This window comes from Pelodiscus sinensis, unplaced genomic scaffold (genome assembly GCF_049634645.1).
Source record: "Pelodiscus sinensis isolate JC-2024 unplaced genomic scaffold, ASM4963464v1 ctg90, whole genome shotgun sequence".
Lineage (NCBI taxonomy): Eukaryota > Metazoa > Chordata > Testudines > Trionychidae > Pelodiscus > Pelodiscus sinensis.
This window is the reverse complement of record NW_027465894.1, coordinates 22,100-39,045: the sequence shown is the minus strand read 5'-3', so window position 1 is coordinate 39,045 and position 16,946 is coordinate 22,100. Positions and strand designations below refer to the sequence as shown.

The 16,946-nt window shown below is 63.5% G+C and overlaps 1 protein-coding gene across 4 annotated transcripts in view; it reads right to left on the bottom strand.

Annotated features, from left to right (window-relative positions):
- Nucleotides 1-16,946, bottom strand: part of SLC44A2 (solute carrier family 44 member 2 (CTL2 blood group)) — a 34,931-nt gene that overhangs the window by 12,689 nt on the left and 5,296 nt on the right. For 2 of the 4 annotated variants that reach the window (XM_075916118.1, XM_075916120.1), the window contains exons 2-14: nt 8,363-8,411; nt 8,070-8,143; nt 7,114-7,198; nt 6,364-6,448; nt 5,851-5,970; nt 5,587-5,647; nt 4,900-5,023; nt 4,101-4,184; nt 2,933-3,045; nt 1,628-1,759; nt 624-723; nt 344-436; nt 51-135 (exon numbers count right to left, since the gene is read on the bottom strand). In XM_075916118.1, coding sequence (XP_075772233.1) covers nt 51-135; nt 344-436; nt 624-723; nt 1,628-1,759; nt 2,933-3,045; nt 4,101-4,184; nt 4,900-5,023; nt 5,587-5,647; nt 5,851-5,970; nt 6,364-6,448; nt 7,114-7,198; nt 8,070-8,143; nt 8,363-8,411 — 1,205 coding nt within the window. Of the gene's footprint in view, nt 1-50; nt 136-343; nt 437-623; nt 724-1,627; nt 1,760-2,932; nt 3,046-4,100; nt 4,185-4,899; nt 5,024-5,586; nt 5,648-5,850; nt 5,971-6,363; nt 6,449-7,113; nt 7,199-8,069; nt 8,144-8,362; nt 8,412-12,035; nt 12,272-16,946 lie in introns of those variants that run through there. The other 2 variants (XM_075916119.1, XM_075916121.1) reach the window with 2 other exon arrangements.

Here is a 16,946-nt window from a genome sequence, read left to right as displayed (position 1 = left end):
TCTCATTAAGTCCAACGTGTTTGGCAGTGCCTAGGCGGAGTGCCCCTCACCTGTGGTGTGCAGGTCTGCCCAGCGAACGCGCACTCGGACTCGTTAAACACCTTGTAGATGGCCTCACTAGAGGTAGATAAGAAACTGGAAAGCAACAGTTAAGGGGATTCAACTTTGTGGAGACTGGATCCAATCCCCCCAGACCTGCTGCGACCCGCCAGCGTATGGCTCTGTTTTTAAATGTGGCGGAGGGACTGAGTGGGCCGAATACATAATTCCAGAAATTTCTAGCCGGGGGCGGGGTGTGTGAGTCCTACCCCCACCGCCCCGAGGCGAGACGACGGAAGGATACACAGCGGTGCTGGCCCAGTAAGCAATGCAAAGGCTCACCAGGAAGAAGGTGCACAGAGGAAACAGCAGCGACATCATAATATGACCGACAGCCCTGCCAGGGAAGAGAGAGTCAGGAACGCCACAAAACACTCCCACTGCGAGGGAAGCCGGAGGAGGAGCAGCCACCCACCGGGGGCAGCGGCTGTGCGCAGGCCCCCCCCCCCAGCACAGCCGTCTGCGGCACGGACCAGAGGGACACACTGGTCCTCACCACGCCTCCAAGCCAGGGCAGCACTCACCTGCTGGCTTCCTTGAGGAGTGCGATGGCAATGAGGATGCGCTTGCGGAGGAAGATCAGCAGGAGGATGATGATCACTTCCACGATGCACAGGATAATCACTGAGAGAGGGGGGGACCCAAGGCAGCACTGGGACCAGAGCTCTGGGGGCCGGCGTTTCTCCCCTGTCAAGGGAGCAGCCCCACCAGACACCAGCTCTTCTCCCACAGAGTCCTAAGGAAACCCACCCACTTGGGGCTGGAGGAAGCCCCGTCACTGGGTTTAAACGCTTCCGAGGCTTGGAGCACAGGCAGCCTCCCCCTCGGAGGGGGCCAGCTGCATGTTCCCTCCAGGATCTGACCGGGCAGCTGTACGACGACTGCCATTCCTAGACGTGGGTTTCTCAAGTCGGGACGTAAAATCCCATTGAATCAGTTAACCATCGTGCTGGACTGGCTAGCCGCTTCAACAGAGTGGGTGGGGGGCTGCTGCGGCCAGGCTGGGCCCGCTGATGAACCTAACCAGCAAGCATCACTGGTTAACCATCCACTTCCCTGTGCTAGAGGTGTCCCCGCTTCCCACCAGTTCCCGGGTATCGGGGCCACAAAAGGGACACGAACTAGCGGCCATCTCGGCAGCCTCAACAGAAAGCCAGAGGGCCGAAAAGGCACATGCCCTGCCACTGCCTGCGCGGGTGGCTGGTTACGGGGACGGAGGGTTCCTGTCTCCGGGGCAGTCAGTCCAGCACTGAAATTCACTCCCCCTTCCCCGCCCTGGCCTGTTTGTCGGTTACACGCAGCCATGAACAGAGGCGGACGAGCTCTCGCTAAGCATCCACAGAGCCCACTCGGGCCCCCCACCTCCCGTTCCTGCACACGGATCACAGCAGGGACACGGGGTCTCACTTTCTAGCCTCTTCCTCCAGAGCCTCCGCCAAGCGCGCGAGCAAGAGCACAGGGACGCTGTCTGCCCACAGCCCCACGTGCGCTTGCGCTGCGCCGGGGCCCGGAGAGCAGACACACTTACTGAAGGCCAGCCACGTTTGCTTCAGGTGGAGATAGAGGCGGAAGTCCGGCTGGAGCCCCAGCTCCATCAGGGAGACCTCGGAGCCGGATTGTCCTCTCAGTTGGGCATATTCCAAGTAGCAGTGCACGATGCCTGCAGGGGGAAGCAGAGATCCGACCGTTAGCAGCCTCTGATTAACCTCGCTCAGAGCATCTGCTCTCCAGCAGGAACCATCCGCAAAGCGGGGAGGGAGAGGGGGAGGGCAGCCCATCAGCTCTTTGGGACGCTTTAGTTAAGGCAACTCTACAGAAACAGCTGCTCTCCGTGGACAGACTAACCCTGGGCAAGGAGGGTGGGAACCAGCTCCGTGCCCTAGAAGGGGCAGGGCCAGGGCGGAAGAGAAGCTGGAGCTAGCCTCCCCCAGTGCCCTCCCGGAGCCGCCCCCCCACGCCTCCCCCCACAGCCCCCCGTGCCCTCCCAGAGCCCCCCAGGAGTCCCCTGTGCCTCCCGGAGCCACCTCCCCATGCCTCCCCCAGTGCCCTCCCGGAGCCACCTCCCCATGCCTCCCCCAGGGCCCTCCCGGAGCCGCCCCCCCACACCTCCCCCCACGCCGCCCAGAGCCCCCCGTGCCCTCCCAGAGCCCCCCAGGAGTCCCCTGTGCCTCCCGGAGCCACCTCCCCCAGTGCCCTCCCAGAGCCACCTCCCCATGCCTCCCCCAGTGTCCTCCTGGAGCATCCCCGCACTGGCCCCAGAGCCCCCCGCGCCTCCCTCAGTGCCCTCCCAGAACCCCCCCGCGCCTCCCAGAGTCCCCCACGCCTCCCCCCACGCCGTCCCCAGAGCCCGCTGCGCCGGGATCTAGCAGCGATTTAAAGGGCCCAGGGCTCCAGCTGCTCAGGAGCCCCAGGCCCTTTCAAGTCACCGGGTCCCAGAGCACGGCCCCCTCCCCCTGCTGCTCTGTGGTCGTCGGGGAGCCCAGGCCTAGAGACGCCCTGTCCCTGGAGAGGACCTCCGGCCCCACCCAGGGAATGCTCCCGGTGGGCAGCCCGGCCAGGCCTCCTCCAGCAGCACGTCCTCCCCTGCGCTACTGGATGTGGCCCCAACTTGGCCTCCTTCCGGGAGCTTCCTTCCTCCTTCATTCAAACTAACGTCTGGTCTCGTCGGAGTCCCTCTGCCAGCGCCCGGCCCCTGGACACCCCCCGGTGCCTCGTCCGGGCTGAGCGGGGGCCGCCTGCCAGCAGGCGATGACTGTGCCGGGGGCGGAGTGGTGCCCGGGCTGGGGGGACGCGAGGGGAGAGGGAGCGAAGGCCTGGGCCCCCCGCCACTCACCGTAGCCGAGCACCAAGATCACCAGCACGATCATCACCCAGATCATGACCCCTGCGAGGAAGCGGAGCAGCACGACGAAGATGAGGCTGAACACCATGGCGAGCACCAGGCCTCTGCGCAAAGGGGAGAGGGGCGAGTCCATGAGCACCACGGAGCTGCCCCCTTCCAGGCCCGGCAGCTTTACCCCCGTCCGCCCGCGCCCCCGCCCTCTCCTGGTGCCCCTGCCAGGCAGGGGAAGAGGAGAGCTCCGGCCCCAGCACCAACAAGGGGGGCAGCAGTCCTGGTGCACACGTCCGGCTGAGACCTGGGCCAACGCAGCAGGACGCTCAGAGGGGAGGGGCTCGGCCACTGCCACCTTCGAGTCAGCAGGCAAAACACAATCCCACGGCCACCTTTTTGCCATCGGCCGGGGAGAGTGAAAAATCCCCCCCCCGCCCCTCACTGCTCGGGGCAGAAACAGCCGACAGCTTCCCCGAGCAGGGGCGGATGCATGTTCATTCCCAGGCAGAGAGACTTAAGTGGGGGCTGCGGTCGCTCTTGTGGTCCCGTGTTTTCTCTGGTGTTGCATTCGCTGGTTGCTTTGTGGTGCTGCTCTGCAGGGAGGGGGGGTGTCTGTGGGGGGGGGGCACACACCCAGACGGGGATGGGATCTGGGGGAAAACTCCGGAGGGGAGGCCGTAGAGGATGGCCCAGGCCAGCCTGACACCTGAGCTAGCTGGAGGAGTCAGGCAGGTGACACTTTGCCCCAGAATCTGAACAATGCAGGGGAGGAGATGGGGAGGCCTGGGGGGCTGGGAATTCATTTCCAGCTGGTGGGGGAGGAGGGAGCCTCGCTGGCCGGGCAGGGGGCAGAGCTGGGGCTCTGGGCCCCACCCCCAAGATGGATGGTGCTGACGGCTGTAACAAGACTGAGCTGCGCTGTGCCCCTGGGAATCAATAAACCTTCTGTCCTCCGGCCGAGAGTCGCGTCGGGCTGCAAGTGGGGGCAGGGCCAGGGCCAGGGCCTCCCGCCCGCGACATGCAGCGCTGTTCTCAGACAGAACGTGTGCCACGTCCTGCACCCACTGGGCACTAGCTGCTCCCGGCACTGTGCCCGTCAGCTCTGCCTGGAAGGCCAGTCATAATGCTCTCTGTATGCCTCAGCTCAGCCGCTCGGTTCTCTGCTTACAGCATTATCCAGTGCCAGGAAGCGGTGTAATCCTCAAAGATCTTCACGGCCACTTGTCTTGCTTCCAGAACCACATTTACTTTTCTGGAATCGAAAGCAGCCGGGCGTTATAGGAGGAAGGGAGGCGCATCAATTTCTCACCCCCCCATATACTCTGTGGGTGGACCAATGCCTGGCAGGTACCGGGATCATCACTGAACAGCCCCTGAAAAACCTCGTTGTCCTCCTCAGGTTCTTTTTTAGAACTTCGCTACGATGCCTCGGAAAGTCTTAGTGACTGGCCAGGGGCTGTGCCCAGGGTGGTTTCCCTGCACTCCCCCCGTTGCCTGTCTGCCTCCAGCTGAGTCTGGTCTCATACCTGGACTGCAAGGTCAGGGACCCAGTTTGTCCTGGCTGCGCACAGAGCCTGGCACACAGGGCTCCTGGGCCAGGACTTTGCTACCACCAAACAAGGAAACCGCTCTCATCTCATGCGGCCCAAGTCGACGAGGCGCTGGGGCGATCAGCGCTCTGAGCTGCAGACAACAGCGGAGGAGCTCACCACGAGAGGTAAACGCGGAGTCCTGCATTTCTGAGCCTGGGCCCGCTGCAGCCTGTAGCCGCGTCTCGGGTGCCCCCTACCGCAGCGAGAAGGGACACCTCGACCTCGGGGTTAGCCACGACCAGCTGCCGGGACAGCCCCAGGCCACTCGCAGTGCTGAGCAGCACGTCGCGACGTTATGTACCAGGGCGCCCGCCAGTCACGTTCTACCACAACCGAGCCCAGAGGTGCCGGAGAGACCTCTCCTCAGAGACTCACTTGGTCCCCTCCACCAGCTCCGTCACGTTCTTTTTTAATCCCTGTTCGTCACTAAAGGAGGTCACGTTCCCAACCATGACGACCCCCTTCCGGGTGCTGATCGCCGGGAGGCACCTGTGGGCCACTGCGGAATGGAGCACAAAAGGCCCAGGTGAGTGCGGGCGAGCCAGCGGCCTCCTCAGCACCCGCCGGCGCAGGAAAATCCAGCCCCCTCCGAGGGGCAGGCAGGGAGCAGCACTGACCCCAGGTGACACAGCAGCGGAGGCTGGGGCTGGGCTGCCACCGCCACACAGTGAGGGGCAGGCGAGCCGGCTTCGAGGCTGGTTGGTTCCCTCGCCCCCATCACCAAGCCACGCTCCCGGTCGCTGGGCGGCTCCTGCTCCTAGCCAGCCGTTTTAAGGGGGGCGGGACTGCTCAGCCCCAACCCTGGCGGAAGGAGACAGTATCCGGACATGGGGAGATCCCTTCCAAGTGAGCCGCAAGGGAACGAACGGGAGAAAATCCCAGGTAGGGGGACCCGGACACACGGAGACCAGCGGTGCAGGAACACGCCTGTGCAAAGCCAACGGGGACGCGCTGCTGCACCACACGCAACCAAGCCGGTCTGAGCTTTTAGACACGAGCTAGCCACATTCAGTTCCTAGGACCCGGACCCAGCTCGTTCCCTCCGTCCCCCGTCAGACTTACAAGGTTTGCTGGGCGTGAGCATGGCCGGACACTCTTTATTCTTCACCACGTCAACGGGGCTCTACGAGAGAGAGAGAGAGAGAGAGAGAGAGAGAGACCGAGTTAAGGGAGATTCTCGGCCTGAGACGGCTCGACGCCATTTGCTGTTCTGGAGGAACCGGCAAGCGCCCGGTTAACCTCGGAGACAGCAGAGTCTGAAGCGGCACCGTTCTGGGGCTGGTTTCGAACAGGTCACGTCTCCAGTCCAGCCCGATCCTTGCTCACCATGTGCAGGTTGTTAAATCCCGGCACGCAGAACTGGGTGTAGTACTCCAGCTCTTCCTTGGAGCCTTTCTTGGCAGCTCGGTAGGTGAGGTACCGGTCTGGGCATTTACTCACACAGATCTGAAAGAGGCAGACACCCGGCAACTGAGAGACTGAAGGAACTGGGGGCGCTCGGGGGACGCAGGGGAAGAGCTAAATCTCATTCCCAGTCGGAGAGGCACGGATGGGGCAGACTCCCAGAGGGCAGCAGCCTGCCCACCAGCATCCTGCCCATTCAGCCTCAGGCTGGAGCGGTGCCATAAAACACGGCTCACCCGCAGTAGCCACGGATTGCTGCGCCTTTCCCTGCTGCGGCGCCGTGGCCGCTGCGCTGCCCGGTGTGACGGAGAGAGGGCAGCCCGCCCCAAGCAGCTCCTCCCTCCCTAGCCCCCAGGCGTGGGCTGAGTCCTCGCCGACCCCTGGGACGGCAGTCGCTAGAGGAGCCGCACGATGGGCTGCGGAGAGCGGCGGTACCTGCGTGGTCGGGCACTGGAACTCCAGCAGCACCAGGGGGCTGGCGCACTTCACGATGTTGAAGTAGAACAGGAAAGGCTTCTTCCTGCAAACAAGGGGGCATTTCCGTGTCTGGCGTCTCCTGGTCCGGGGGGGCATGGAACCCAGCAACACCGCCCGCCCCCCCAGGCCTGACATGAGAGCCTGAGCTGCTTTGCCCGGCCAGCGGCAGACAAGCTGCCACGGGCTCGGCCTCCTCCAGCCAAGGCAGCCGCACACCTCCCTTCCCGCACTCCCACGAGCTGGCGCAGGACCCTGCGGCGGGAGAGCGCAGCTCCAGTCCCGCGCTGGTGCCTGGCTCCCTGGTAAGTGACCTGAGGGTCATCTCTTGGGGTGAGCGAGTCGCCTCCATGCGCTTCCCGGCTCCGTAGAGCTGGAGGCCCCCTTGGAAGCGCGCAGCGACCCCTCCCGGGGCCCGGAGACACTGAAGGGCCGTGCTGCCCGGCCTCTCCCTGCCGTTCCAGGGATCTCTGCTGCTCTGGTCGGCACGGTCGCACTTTGCCCAGTCGCTGGAGCTTGTGGGGGGCCCGTCTCCCCCTTTCTAGCAGCCAGCGGAAGGGAGAGGAGCTGGATGGAGCCAGGGGAGCCCACGTGGAGGTTCTACTGCTTCTCCGGACGGTGCGGAGCAAAAGCAGGACCGAACTCCGCGTTCCCACTCAACGGCAGGCGGCCCTTCCTTGCCATCTTTCCAAGGAGGCCTCAGACACCTACTCATTGGAAGTTCCAGGCTGGCCACAGAACTCCCCTTGGCTGTTCGTGGGGTGGATTATCTTCCGGGGATCGCCGTGCGCCCATGCTGGAAGAGAGGGGAAGCCAGCAGCACTTAACCAAGCAGTCTTCCGTCCCCTCTCCCGCCTCCCCGGCTGCCCTGCCCAGCGAACCAGGGACCTCGGATAAACACCCCTCCCCCACCCACGACCGGGGCACAGGCGCACCCGGAAAGGGAGCCAGGGCACGGAAGGGCAACCTGCCTCGGAGTCGGCAGCTGCCACGGAGCTAAAGGGATTGGCCCAGGTCTCGGGGCCCTGTGAACGGGCCCCTTGTGCCCAGCCAAGCCCATTCCGGGGAGCAGGGAGGCCACCAAGGCCCGTCACAGGCTGGAAGAAGAGGGGCGATTGGCGCAGGCTGTGGCTGAGGAACCACAGAGCTGGGGGCGGGTCCCTGGAGCAAGGGGGGGTCACCCCAGCGCCGGCGGAAGGGAAAGGGAGCTGGCTGGAGCCAGGAAGCTGCGCGAGAAGAGGCCACGAGAGGCGAGAACCTGCAGGGGGGCGGCCGCTGCTCCCCAAGGCAGCATCCCTGTAAGGTGGCGGCGCCGCTCCCCAGCTTCCACGCACGGCCGCCTCACCGCAGCAGCCTGACTGCTCACTCCCGCCCGACCCGGCCCTCGGCGCCCTGGCCCACAGCGGAGAGAGGGTGAGAGCGCCCCTGTCCACAGCGGGTCCCCCGCAGGGCTGGCCCAGAGCAGGCGGGAAGCTGCTCCGGTTCCCAGGCACCCGGTACTGGGGAGCAGTTCCCATTTAGGGTGCTGCTTCCCAGGTAACCTTTGCCACCTCCAGTACCTGCTGCACCTCCCCTGCCTTTTCGGGGCCTGTCCCTGCCAGGATCCAAGCCTAGAGGTGCCCAGGGTGGCTCAGTCCCCCCCAGGCGAGGGGCCCCACGCTGCGTACCTATGCAGCCCACCACGATGTAGCCCAGGATGGCGAGGACGAGCAGGATACAGCAGATGATGTCGGTGCAGCTCCTGAGGGAGGAAGGAGGAGGCCAGGATCAGGCACCAGTGCCAGAAAAGCAGGGAGACCAGGGCACTTGGATGGAGAACCTGAGAGCATTCCTGTGCCGGCTGAGACGCGGCCCCTGCTCTCGGCAGCCCGGCTCCCCTCCACATTAGCGCCCCCCCAGAGCGTCGGAGGAGAACGGGGCCCCCCCGCCCCCTGGGTGCCTGCTGAGCGGCTGCTCTTACCGGTCATAGATGGGACCTTTGAACGACGGATCGTATTTCTGCGGCGTCCCTAAAGAGAAGGTGAGAAGACACCGAGTTGGCCATCCGTGCGGGGGAGAGTTGGGGAGCAAACTTCTCTGCCCTTTGGCTTCTGCTCGGGCCTGCTCCGGCTATTCCCAGCCGGGAGCAGCGGGAACCTGGCACACGGCGGAGTCAGGTACAGGTGGCAGGGTAGCTGTGCAGGGAGGGATGTGCCCAAAGGGACCCCACCTTTCCATGGCTCCAGCTACTTGGCAACACTCCCCTTTGCCCCGTGTTTGCAGCCAGGAGACACAGATTGAACCAATCGCCCCCACGCAGCCCAGAGCGATCACAGCGGGCAGTCCCCGGCCCCTCGCTTTCACTTTCCAGAGCGAGCGAGGCATTCCTGGGGGACGTGTGCTGAGAAAGTCCAATTCTGAAGCTAGTGGCCTGCTGGTGGCCGCTGAAGTTCATCCCAGGGGAGGTGGACTCAGGAAGTTGTGGGGCTAGTAACGGGCTTGGGGCTCTTCTGCGCAGGACTGAAGGGGCGAAAGTAACTTACATTTCTTACAGGTACCGTCCTATCACGGCCCCCTTTTTGCAACAGAATAGTACCTGTAAGAAACAGAAGTGTGGGATGGAGTCGGGGGAGGGGCGGGACAGCGTGGGGACGGCTCCACCGGAGACCTGGGGCCGGAGCCTGGGGGCCAGCAGCATCCAAAGCCCAGCCCTCAGCGGGCCAGTCTCTCCCTGCGGCGCTGCACTGGGGTGCACCAGCTTCCTTCACCCTTTGCTTCTAGGAGACGCAAGCAAGGCCGGTTACAAACAGGAAATCCCAGGCAACCTCCGGTTTCTGGGCTGGAGCTGGCTGCCCCCAGGAAAAGGGGTAACCGAGAACACGAGTGAAACAATCCAGCAGCAGGGACCCGGCCCCCCTCGCCTGCCGGCAGATTTCAATATACCAGAGTTCACTACAGCCAGCGCCACGCGCTTCCCAGGGCTGAGTCTCACCTCCTCAGCCGGAGACCTGCTGGAAGCCACCGGGGCGGGCGGGGAATTTAAAAATAAAGAGACAAATGGCTGGCGCCAAAACAATTCGTAATGGAAAAGCTGAGCCAGCTGCCCGGGCGGCCAGATTTTCCCTGGTGCCTTCCATTCCAGGATCTCCAAGCACTTTGCAAACAAAACATTTACCACGTAACCCTCAGCCCCTCGGGGATGCCAGTCGGAACCGGAGTGTTACAGCTGAAGAAAGGACGGCGGAACAGAATCGAATTCCTCGGAGTCAGACGGCGACTCATCAACAGACCCGGGCGTCCCCTCCCCTCGCGCACTCCGCCTGCGAAAACGTGCCCCCCTCTAGCCCCCTTCCCCGAGGTCTTTTCTTTCTGGACCCGGCTCCCGAGTTGAGCGCAGTGGCAGCAACGCCGCAGGGTGGCCCGAGAGATGCCTGGAGCAACGGCACCTCATCTTGCACCATGGGCGCTGCAGGAGGCGGCTGGAAGCGGGTTTCACCTTTACAAGCCCTGCAGACCCCGAGCCAGGGAGGAAACTAATCGACCAACGAACGCGCCATTTTCCTCCTGCCTCGGCTCGCAGCGTCCAGGCCTGGCAGCAATTCGGAGCCTGACTGGAGAACAAGTTTCCAGACTGAGCTTCAGCCACTTCCAGGGAACGTTTCCTTTCCGCTCCAGGAAATTTTCCAAGGGAGAGAATCACCCGAAATGTTTTCAGCATCTCAGAAGGGGTCTCGGGGCCCTCAGTCCGGGTACCCGGAGCAGGATGGAAAGTTCCAGCTCACCCAGACATCCCTTCACTCCAGAGCTGCAGCCGCCCTAAACCAACCACTTGGCAGCCGGGCCACATGGCCCGGCCCATCGGGTTCTGCCCCGAGAAGGAGCCAGGCACAGATTTCACTCCCAGGCACAGATTTCACTCACAGGAGTTGCTGAGATCCCAAGTTTTGATCCTGGAATTAGGGACAGCGCCAGTACGTATGTACACACCCCCCAAATTCCAGCTGCCAGCTACACCTGTACACACACACACACACACACACACACCCCAAATTCCAGCTGCCAGCTACACCTGTACTTACACCTGCACACGCTTGTGGAAGGGATGCGACTGTGCAATGTTCCTTCTCGGTGTCTCTCACACACTCCAGCAGCCCCCAGGTTCTCCCCTTGCTAAAACAACACACGAGGCCCCCGGCTTTCTTATCTATGCAGCAGGATTCTTGCCAGCTTCTCTGAACTGCCTCCGCCAACAGCCAGCTGCACCCCCGCCCCCACCAGGGCAGAGAATTCCTGCAGGAGCTGGGGAGGGCGAGGTCACAGCTCCAGCAGGCCCCCAGGGCCGGCCACAGCCTCCCTCTAAGCAGGCAAAATGGCACAGCAGACGCATGGCGCACGGGCAGTCTGAAAGGTCCGCGCCATACGCCGAGCAGGCCTCCCCCAAACGACTAGGACAGAATCCTGCGCACGGAGCTCGGGGGGGGGGGGGCACAGAGTAACGCTGCGTTTAGAGAATAGGCAAAAAATGCAACTGGAGCAACCAACAAACAAGAACCCCCCCACCTGCATCCACCCCTCCCCCAGCTTCCTGAATGGGCCCAGACCTCACGCCGTGGGCCATGCCCGAACGCTGGCAGGACAGGATCGCGGACCGGCTAGTCCGAAGCACCCCAGCCTCGTGTCGGCCACGGCCACTTGCAAGCTGCAGGGACCAGGAGGCAGGACCCCTGGGGCGTGAGACATGGGACACCCCGGATTTCGACTCCCTGGACCCTCCTCTTTCCGGTCACAGTTTGCTGCCGGGAGGGGGAGCGGCTTCCCTCCGCCAGCCAGCTTCAGGCCAAACCGGCTGGTCCAGGCCGGGACACTGCCAGTCCTGACAGCTGCACCTTCCCTTCCGGCCGCCCCCAGCTCTGCCAACACCCCAGCGTGGCCGCGCTCCCCTTGCGGCCTGGCTCGCGGCAGGGCAGCAAGGGGCTAACTTGGCTGGAACCTTCACCTCCCTAAAAACGCCAGGCAAGCTACAAGTCCGTGGCAGTGCCCCCAAACCACCCCCCACGCAGTGTCTGGGAACGCCCCGTCGGCACCCCGAGACACACGGGAACGCCGAACCTCTGCGGAACAGGCGAGGCTCACGCCGCGCGAGACTCCAGCTTCGGCTGGGGAGCCCAACCCCCAACCCCCTGCGCCCGGTGACTCCCCGGGGCCCTGCCGGGGCCTCTCCAGACGAACGCGAGTAACGAAGCAGCTAACGCAGGAGACGCCAGCGCCCGGCCCCACCGCCCCGTGGGCGCAGCTCCCTTGTGCAGGCCTGGGCTCCCCACGAAGGGAGACGCGGCCCTGTCCTGTTTGATTCACTGCCACAATCTGCCCCCCAGCTGCCTGTGGTGGAGTCTGACCCTCACCCGGGGGGTTGCAGCAAGCCAGCCAGAGCCGGCCATGCCCAAATTCCAGACTCCCCGCTCCGAGCACGGACTGTGCCAGGCGGAGTCCCCAGGCCAGCCAGCACCCGATTCCCCCCAGCGCAGGTGCCCGGCCCGCAGGAGGGGCAGAAAACGCCAGGCGCTGGGGGGCAGGGAAGGCGGCATAAGCTGGCCCCACGGAGGCCCCCGAGGAGACAGGCACCGGACGTGGCTGCGTGACGCCGACGCTCTTACCGTGTTTGCCGTAGTAGTTCTCGTCCTCTCCCCCCATGGCAGCAGCGCACGCGGGCCCCCAGCCGCTTCCCTTGGGCGCCCAGGCAGCCGGGGCCTCTTCCTCCCAGGCCGAGCTGGTCTAACCTGTCAGAGGCTTCCAGCAAAACGCACCCTGTGCAGGCGGCTGGGGCTGGCCTGTCTCTCCCCCGCGCAGCTGTCTTCCCCTCCCTGGGTGTGACCATGGGCAGCCAATAACAGCCAAAGCCCTTCCCAGCGCGCGCAGTTAAAGGGACAGCGGCCTCCTCCAGGACAGGGCTGGGGGGCAGAGCGAGGGAGGATCAGGGCCTGGCGTGTGGCTGTTCACACCCTGCACCAAATGCGTCTCCAGCGCCCCTGAACCAGACCGGGCCCAAAGGGGAAAAGCCGGCCCGAGGCCTCCCTCTGGCACAGACATAAGCACATAAGTGCGGCCGTACTGGGTCAGACCAAAGGCCCATCTAGCCCAGTAGCCTGTCTGCTGACAGCGGCCAGCACAAGGTGCCCCAGAGAGGGTGGACCAAAGACAATGATCAAGTGATTTGTCTCCTGCCATCCCTCTCCAGCCTCTGACAGACAGAGGTCAGGGGCACCATTCCTACCCCCTGGCTAATAGCCTTTTATGGACCTAACCTCCAGGAATTTATCCAGCTTCTCTTTAAACTCTATTATAGTCCTAGCCATCACAGCCTCCTCTGGCAAGGAGTTCCACAGGTTGACTACACGCTGTGTGAAGAAGAACTTTCTTTTATTAGTTTTAAACCTGCTACCCATTAATTTCATTTGGTGTCCTCTAGTTCTTCTATTATGGGAACTAATAAATAACTTTTCTTTATCAGCCCTCTCCACACCACTCATGATTTTATAGACCTCTATCATATCCCCCCTCAGTCTCCTCTTTTCTAAACTGAAAAGTCCCAGTCTCTTTAGCCTCTCCTCATATGGGACCCGTTCCAAACCCCTCATCATTTTAGCTGCCCTTTTCTGAACCCTTTCCAAGGCCAAAATATCTTTTTTGAGGTGAGGAGACCACATCTGTACACAGTATTCCAGATGTGGGCGTACCATAGTTTTATATAGGGGCAGTAAGATGTTCTGGGTCTTATTTTCTATCCCTTTCCTAATAATTCCTAGCATCCTATTTGCCTTTTTGACCGCCGCTGCTCACTGTGTGGAAGTTTTCAGAGAACTGTCCACGATAACTCCAAGATCTTTCCTGATTTGTCGTAGCCAAATTATCCCCGCAGTCCTCACACCACCCCTGCGGCCACACAGAGAACGCCCAGCCAGGAACCCCTGCTCCTCCAAACACGCAGGGTCGACACCCCGCGAAGAGCGGGGCCAGGCAGCACGTTGGCACGCAGGCGGTGACCAGCTGCAGCTGCTTAAACCACAGAGCGACTAAACGGGGAGTTTTACTGCTTTAAAACCCGGCAGGCCATGCTGGGCTCTGACCACGCCCGAGTCCGGCTGGATTCCCTTATCTCGGCCCGCACACCCGTCCGTTTCTCTTCTCCCTCCCCCGAGGGGCAGCCTGGGAAAGAGGTGCGCATGCCTGGCTGGCTGCCTTTGGCCGACGGCTTGGCCTGCGCACTGCTGTGACCCACGCTGCACGGCCGCAGCCTCCGGGTCTATCTGGAGCGACGGCGCCAGCCCCTTGCCCGCCCTGGGCCGCACAAAGCTACGCAGGAAGTGACGCTCACCGGCAGAGCTCAGCCCTCGGGTACAGACCAGACCTCAGAACCGGGCCTAAGAAAAGCTTCACACCCGTCTAGCTGCTGGGCTCCCCTGCCCCCCTCAGACTCTATTTACCCTCACATGCCGCCAGGAGCCTGGCCGCTACCGCCAGCGGGCGGACAGGACCGGAGCCCCCACCTAGACTAAGTGACTTGCCTGAGGACACATGGGGAGTCTGTGGCACAGCGGAGATTTGAACCCGAACCTACATCTCCGGCTAGTGCCCTTGCCCCTAGACCTTCTCTTAGCCACCCCACTGGCTGCTGCAGGCGCGGGACCCAGGTGCTGGGCTGCCATGGGGAGCTGGTTCTGCTCGTTTTGTTACTAACGCACTGAGCAGCAGCCCCAGCACCTGGCCTGAGCCTCTGGGCCACGGCAGGGCAGGGCAGAGTTCTCCCTCCTGGCACGGCACCGGCACCGGGTCTTTGCCTCTCTGCTGGGCGCAAGAGCAAGAAACCAGCTGGTGCCGCTTCTGTTTGGGGCTGAAATCCAACTCATGCGGGGGGCTCGTCCTGAACTGGGGCTGCACTTCGGCCCCACCCGCGGCCCCTGGGCCCCCACGGCCGCGGTTCACCCGCTTGGCTTTATTTAGGTTGTAACTAAATCTCCCCTGAACACACGGATTCAGAGTCTGGAATAGAAACCAGAAACCCTGGCTCCCAGCCCCTTCCTGGCTCTAACCACCAGACCCCACACCCCTCCCAGAGCTGGGAACGGAACCCAGGAGTCCTTGCTCCCCCCCCCCACTCTAACCACTAGCCCCCACTCTCCTCCCAGAGCTGGGAATGGAACCCAGGAGTCCTGGCTCCCCGCCCCCCCCATTCTAACCACTAGCCCCCACTCCCCTCCCAGAGCTGGGAACGGAACCCAGGAGTCCTGGCTCCCCCCCCCCACTCTAACCACTAGCCCCCACTCCCTTCCCAGAGCTGGGAACGGAACCCAGGAGTCCTGGCTCCCAGCCCCTTCCCGGCTCTAACCACCAGACCCCACACCCCTCCCAGAGCTGGGAACGGAACCCAGGAGTCCTGGCTCCCCCCCCCCACTCTAACCACTAGCCCCCACTCCCTTCCCAGAGCTGGGAACGGAACCCAGGAGTCCTGGCTCCCCACCCCCCCCCACTCTAACCACTAGCCCCCACTCCCCTCCCAGAGCTGGGAACGGAACCCAGTAGTCCTGGCTCCCCCCCCTCCCCACTCTAACCACTAGCCCCCACTCCCCTCCCAGAGCTGGGAACGGAACCCAGGAGTCCTGGCTCCCTGCCCCCCCCCCACTCTAACCACCAGACCCCACTCCCCTCCCAGAGCTGGGAACAGAACCCAGGAGTCCTGGCTCTGAGCCAACCCCCCCCCACACACACACACCCTGCTCTAAGCACTACACAGAAGTTCCTTCATGGAGAAACGGAGTCAGATCCCGGGCTGCCCCTGGGTAACATGCAACCCAAGCCAGCGCCGAACCCGCCTCCCTGCTGTCCCGCATCCTGTCAGGGCCGCATTGTGACGTTCGTGGGCCCGAGGCACTTTTGCCTTCCTGGGCCCTGCCTCCATTAAAAAAATAAAAATGTATTGGCTATAACTTTAAATACTTCAACATTTTATTTCTTTTCTGTTTTAGGCAAAATGTCCTAGATTTCCGTGGGCCCTAAAGCTTCATTTTTCTCTCCTGATTTTAAAAGAAATTCAAACGTTTTCATGGCCCCAGGCACGGTGCCCGCTGGGTAAGTCGGCCCGGCCTGCGCTGCTGGGCCGGCCCTCGCGGCACCGGGCGGGAGCGATGGACGGGCGGCCTCTGCCAGCCGTGCCCGAGCCCTTCGCCAGGCAGCAGCTCCGCGCCCGTTGGCTGGCGGTGACGTCACGGGGCAGGCCAGGATTCATGGCTCTGAAACAAGAGCTGGGACGGGGGCAGGAGGGGGCGGACCCCGGCATCTCTCCAGGGGCTGCCGCCCAACACTGCCCATTCCAGCCAGGGAACGCCCCAACAGGGCTGCCGAGAGGAGGGGGCAGCCAGGCCTGCTCCCTGGGACCGGGCGGCTGGAAAACAGCCTGCAGGGCCATGAGTCATTCTGGCTGCTGCTTGAGAAAAACATCAGAGTGGGAGGGGGGAGAGGAAAGCAGGAGGGCAGAGGGAAGCCATTCCTCACAGCCTGAGGCGCATGCTCCTTGCCGGTCCCTGAGCTGCAGTGCCGTGGGCAGAGGGAAGGGACCCTGGGGCGGGGGACCAGGAGACCCAGGCAGCGGGGGGGGCAGGGTGGTTCAGAGGTTCAGCCTTAGGCCTTGGGTCAATTCCTTCTCTGCCACTGACTCCCTGAGTGGTTGGAGTCAAGTCACTTAGTCTCCCCGTGCCACAGGTCCCAGTTGTAGTGCATGAGCACCAGCCCTGCCCCCCAGTCCAGGGCGGTGCGAGGGTCAGACCCCGGCGAGGAGGCCACCTCTCGCGCTAGCTGTCTCCAGCCACACAGAGCAACAAGCCCCAGATTCCCCGTTTCGCTCGGCGCTGCCTGAGGGCACCACCCCAGAAGTCCTGGGGCCCCACGCAGCCCCCGTGCCCTGGGGAAAGGCTGGAATGAGGGTGGAGTGGGAGGGCTGGTCCCAGACCCCGCACCGCTCTGGGGAGACCCTGTAAGAGGCTGGCCAGGGGTACACCAGGGAGTCTGGGGCGATCTGCTGCCCCGCCCGGCAGGAGCGGTTCACAGGGGGCGGAGAGCGATCGCCAGGAGCCAATGGCGCTAATTAAAAGCCACGGAGGCCGCCAGCTTTTAGCTGCCAGTCAGCCAGGATCAAAGGCGCCCGCGAGAGACGGCGCCAGGTCGCAGCGCGCCAGAAGCACCCGAGGCCCCTTTCCGCAGCGGCCGGCAGCCCAAAAGCGGAACCTCTCGGCCCCTCGGCCCCACTGGCCCGTTCAGCCCCAGGGGCGCGAGAGCAGGTGCGGGGCCGGGGGCTGTGGCCAGAGACCCTTGGGCAGCCGCCCTTGCACGGCGGGGCTAAAACTACCCAGCGGGACCTGGCCCCAGTCTGCCGGGCACCTCCCTGCGCCCGCAGCGCCTGCCCCGGGGGGGGGGGGGGGGGGTTTCAGGCCACATCCAGCTGAAGGCGTCTAAAGGGTTAAACTGCCTGGGCTCTGCTGCCCGGCCTGAACGCTGAGAAAAGGCAACTTCTGCTT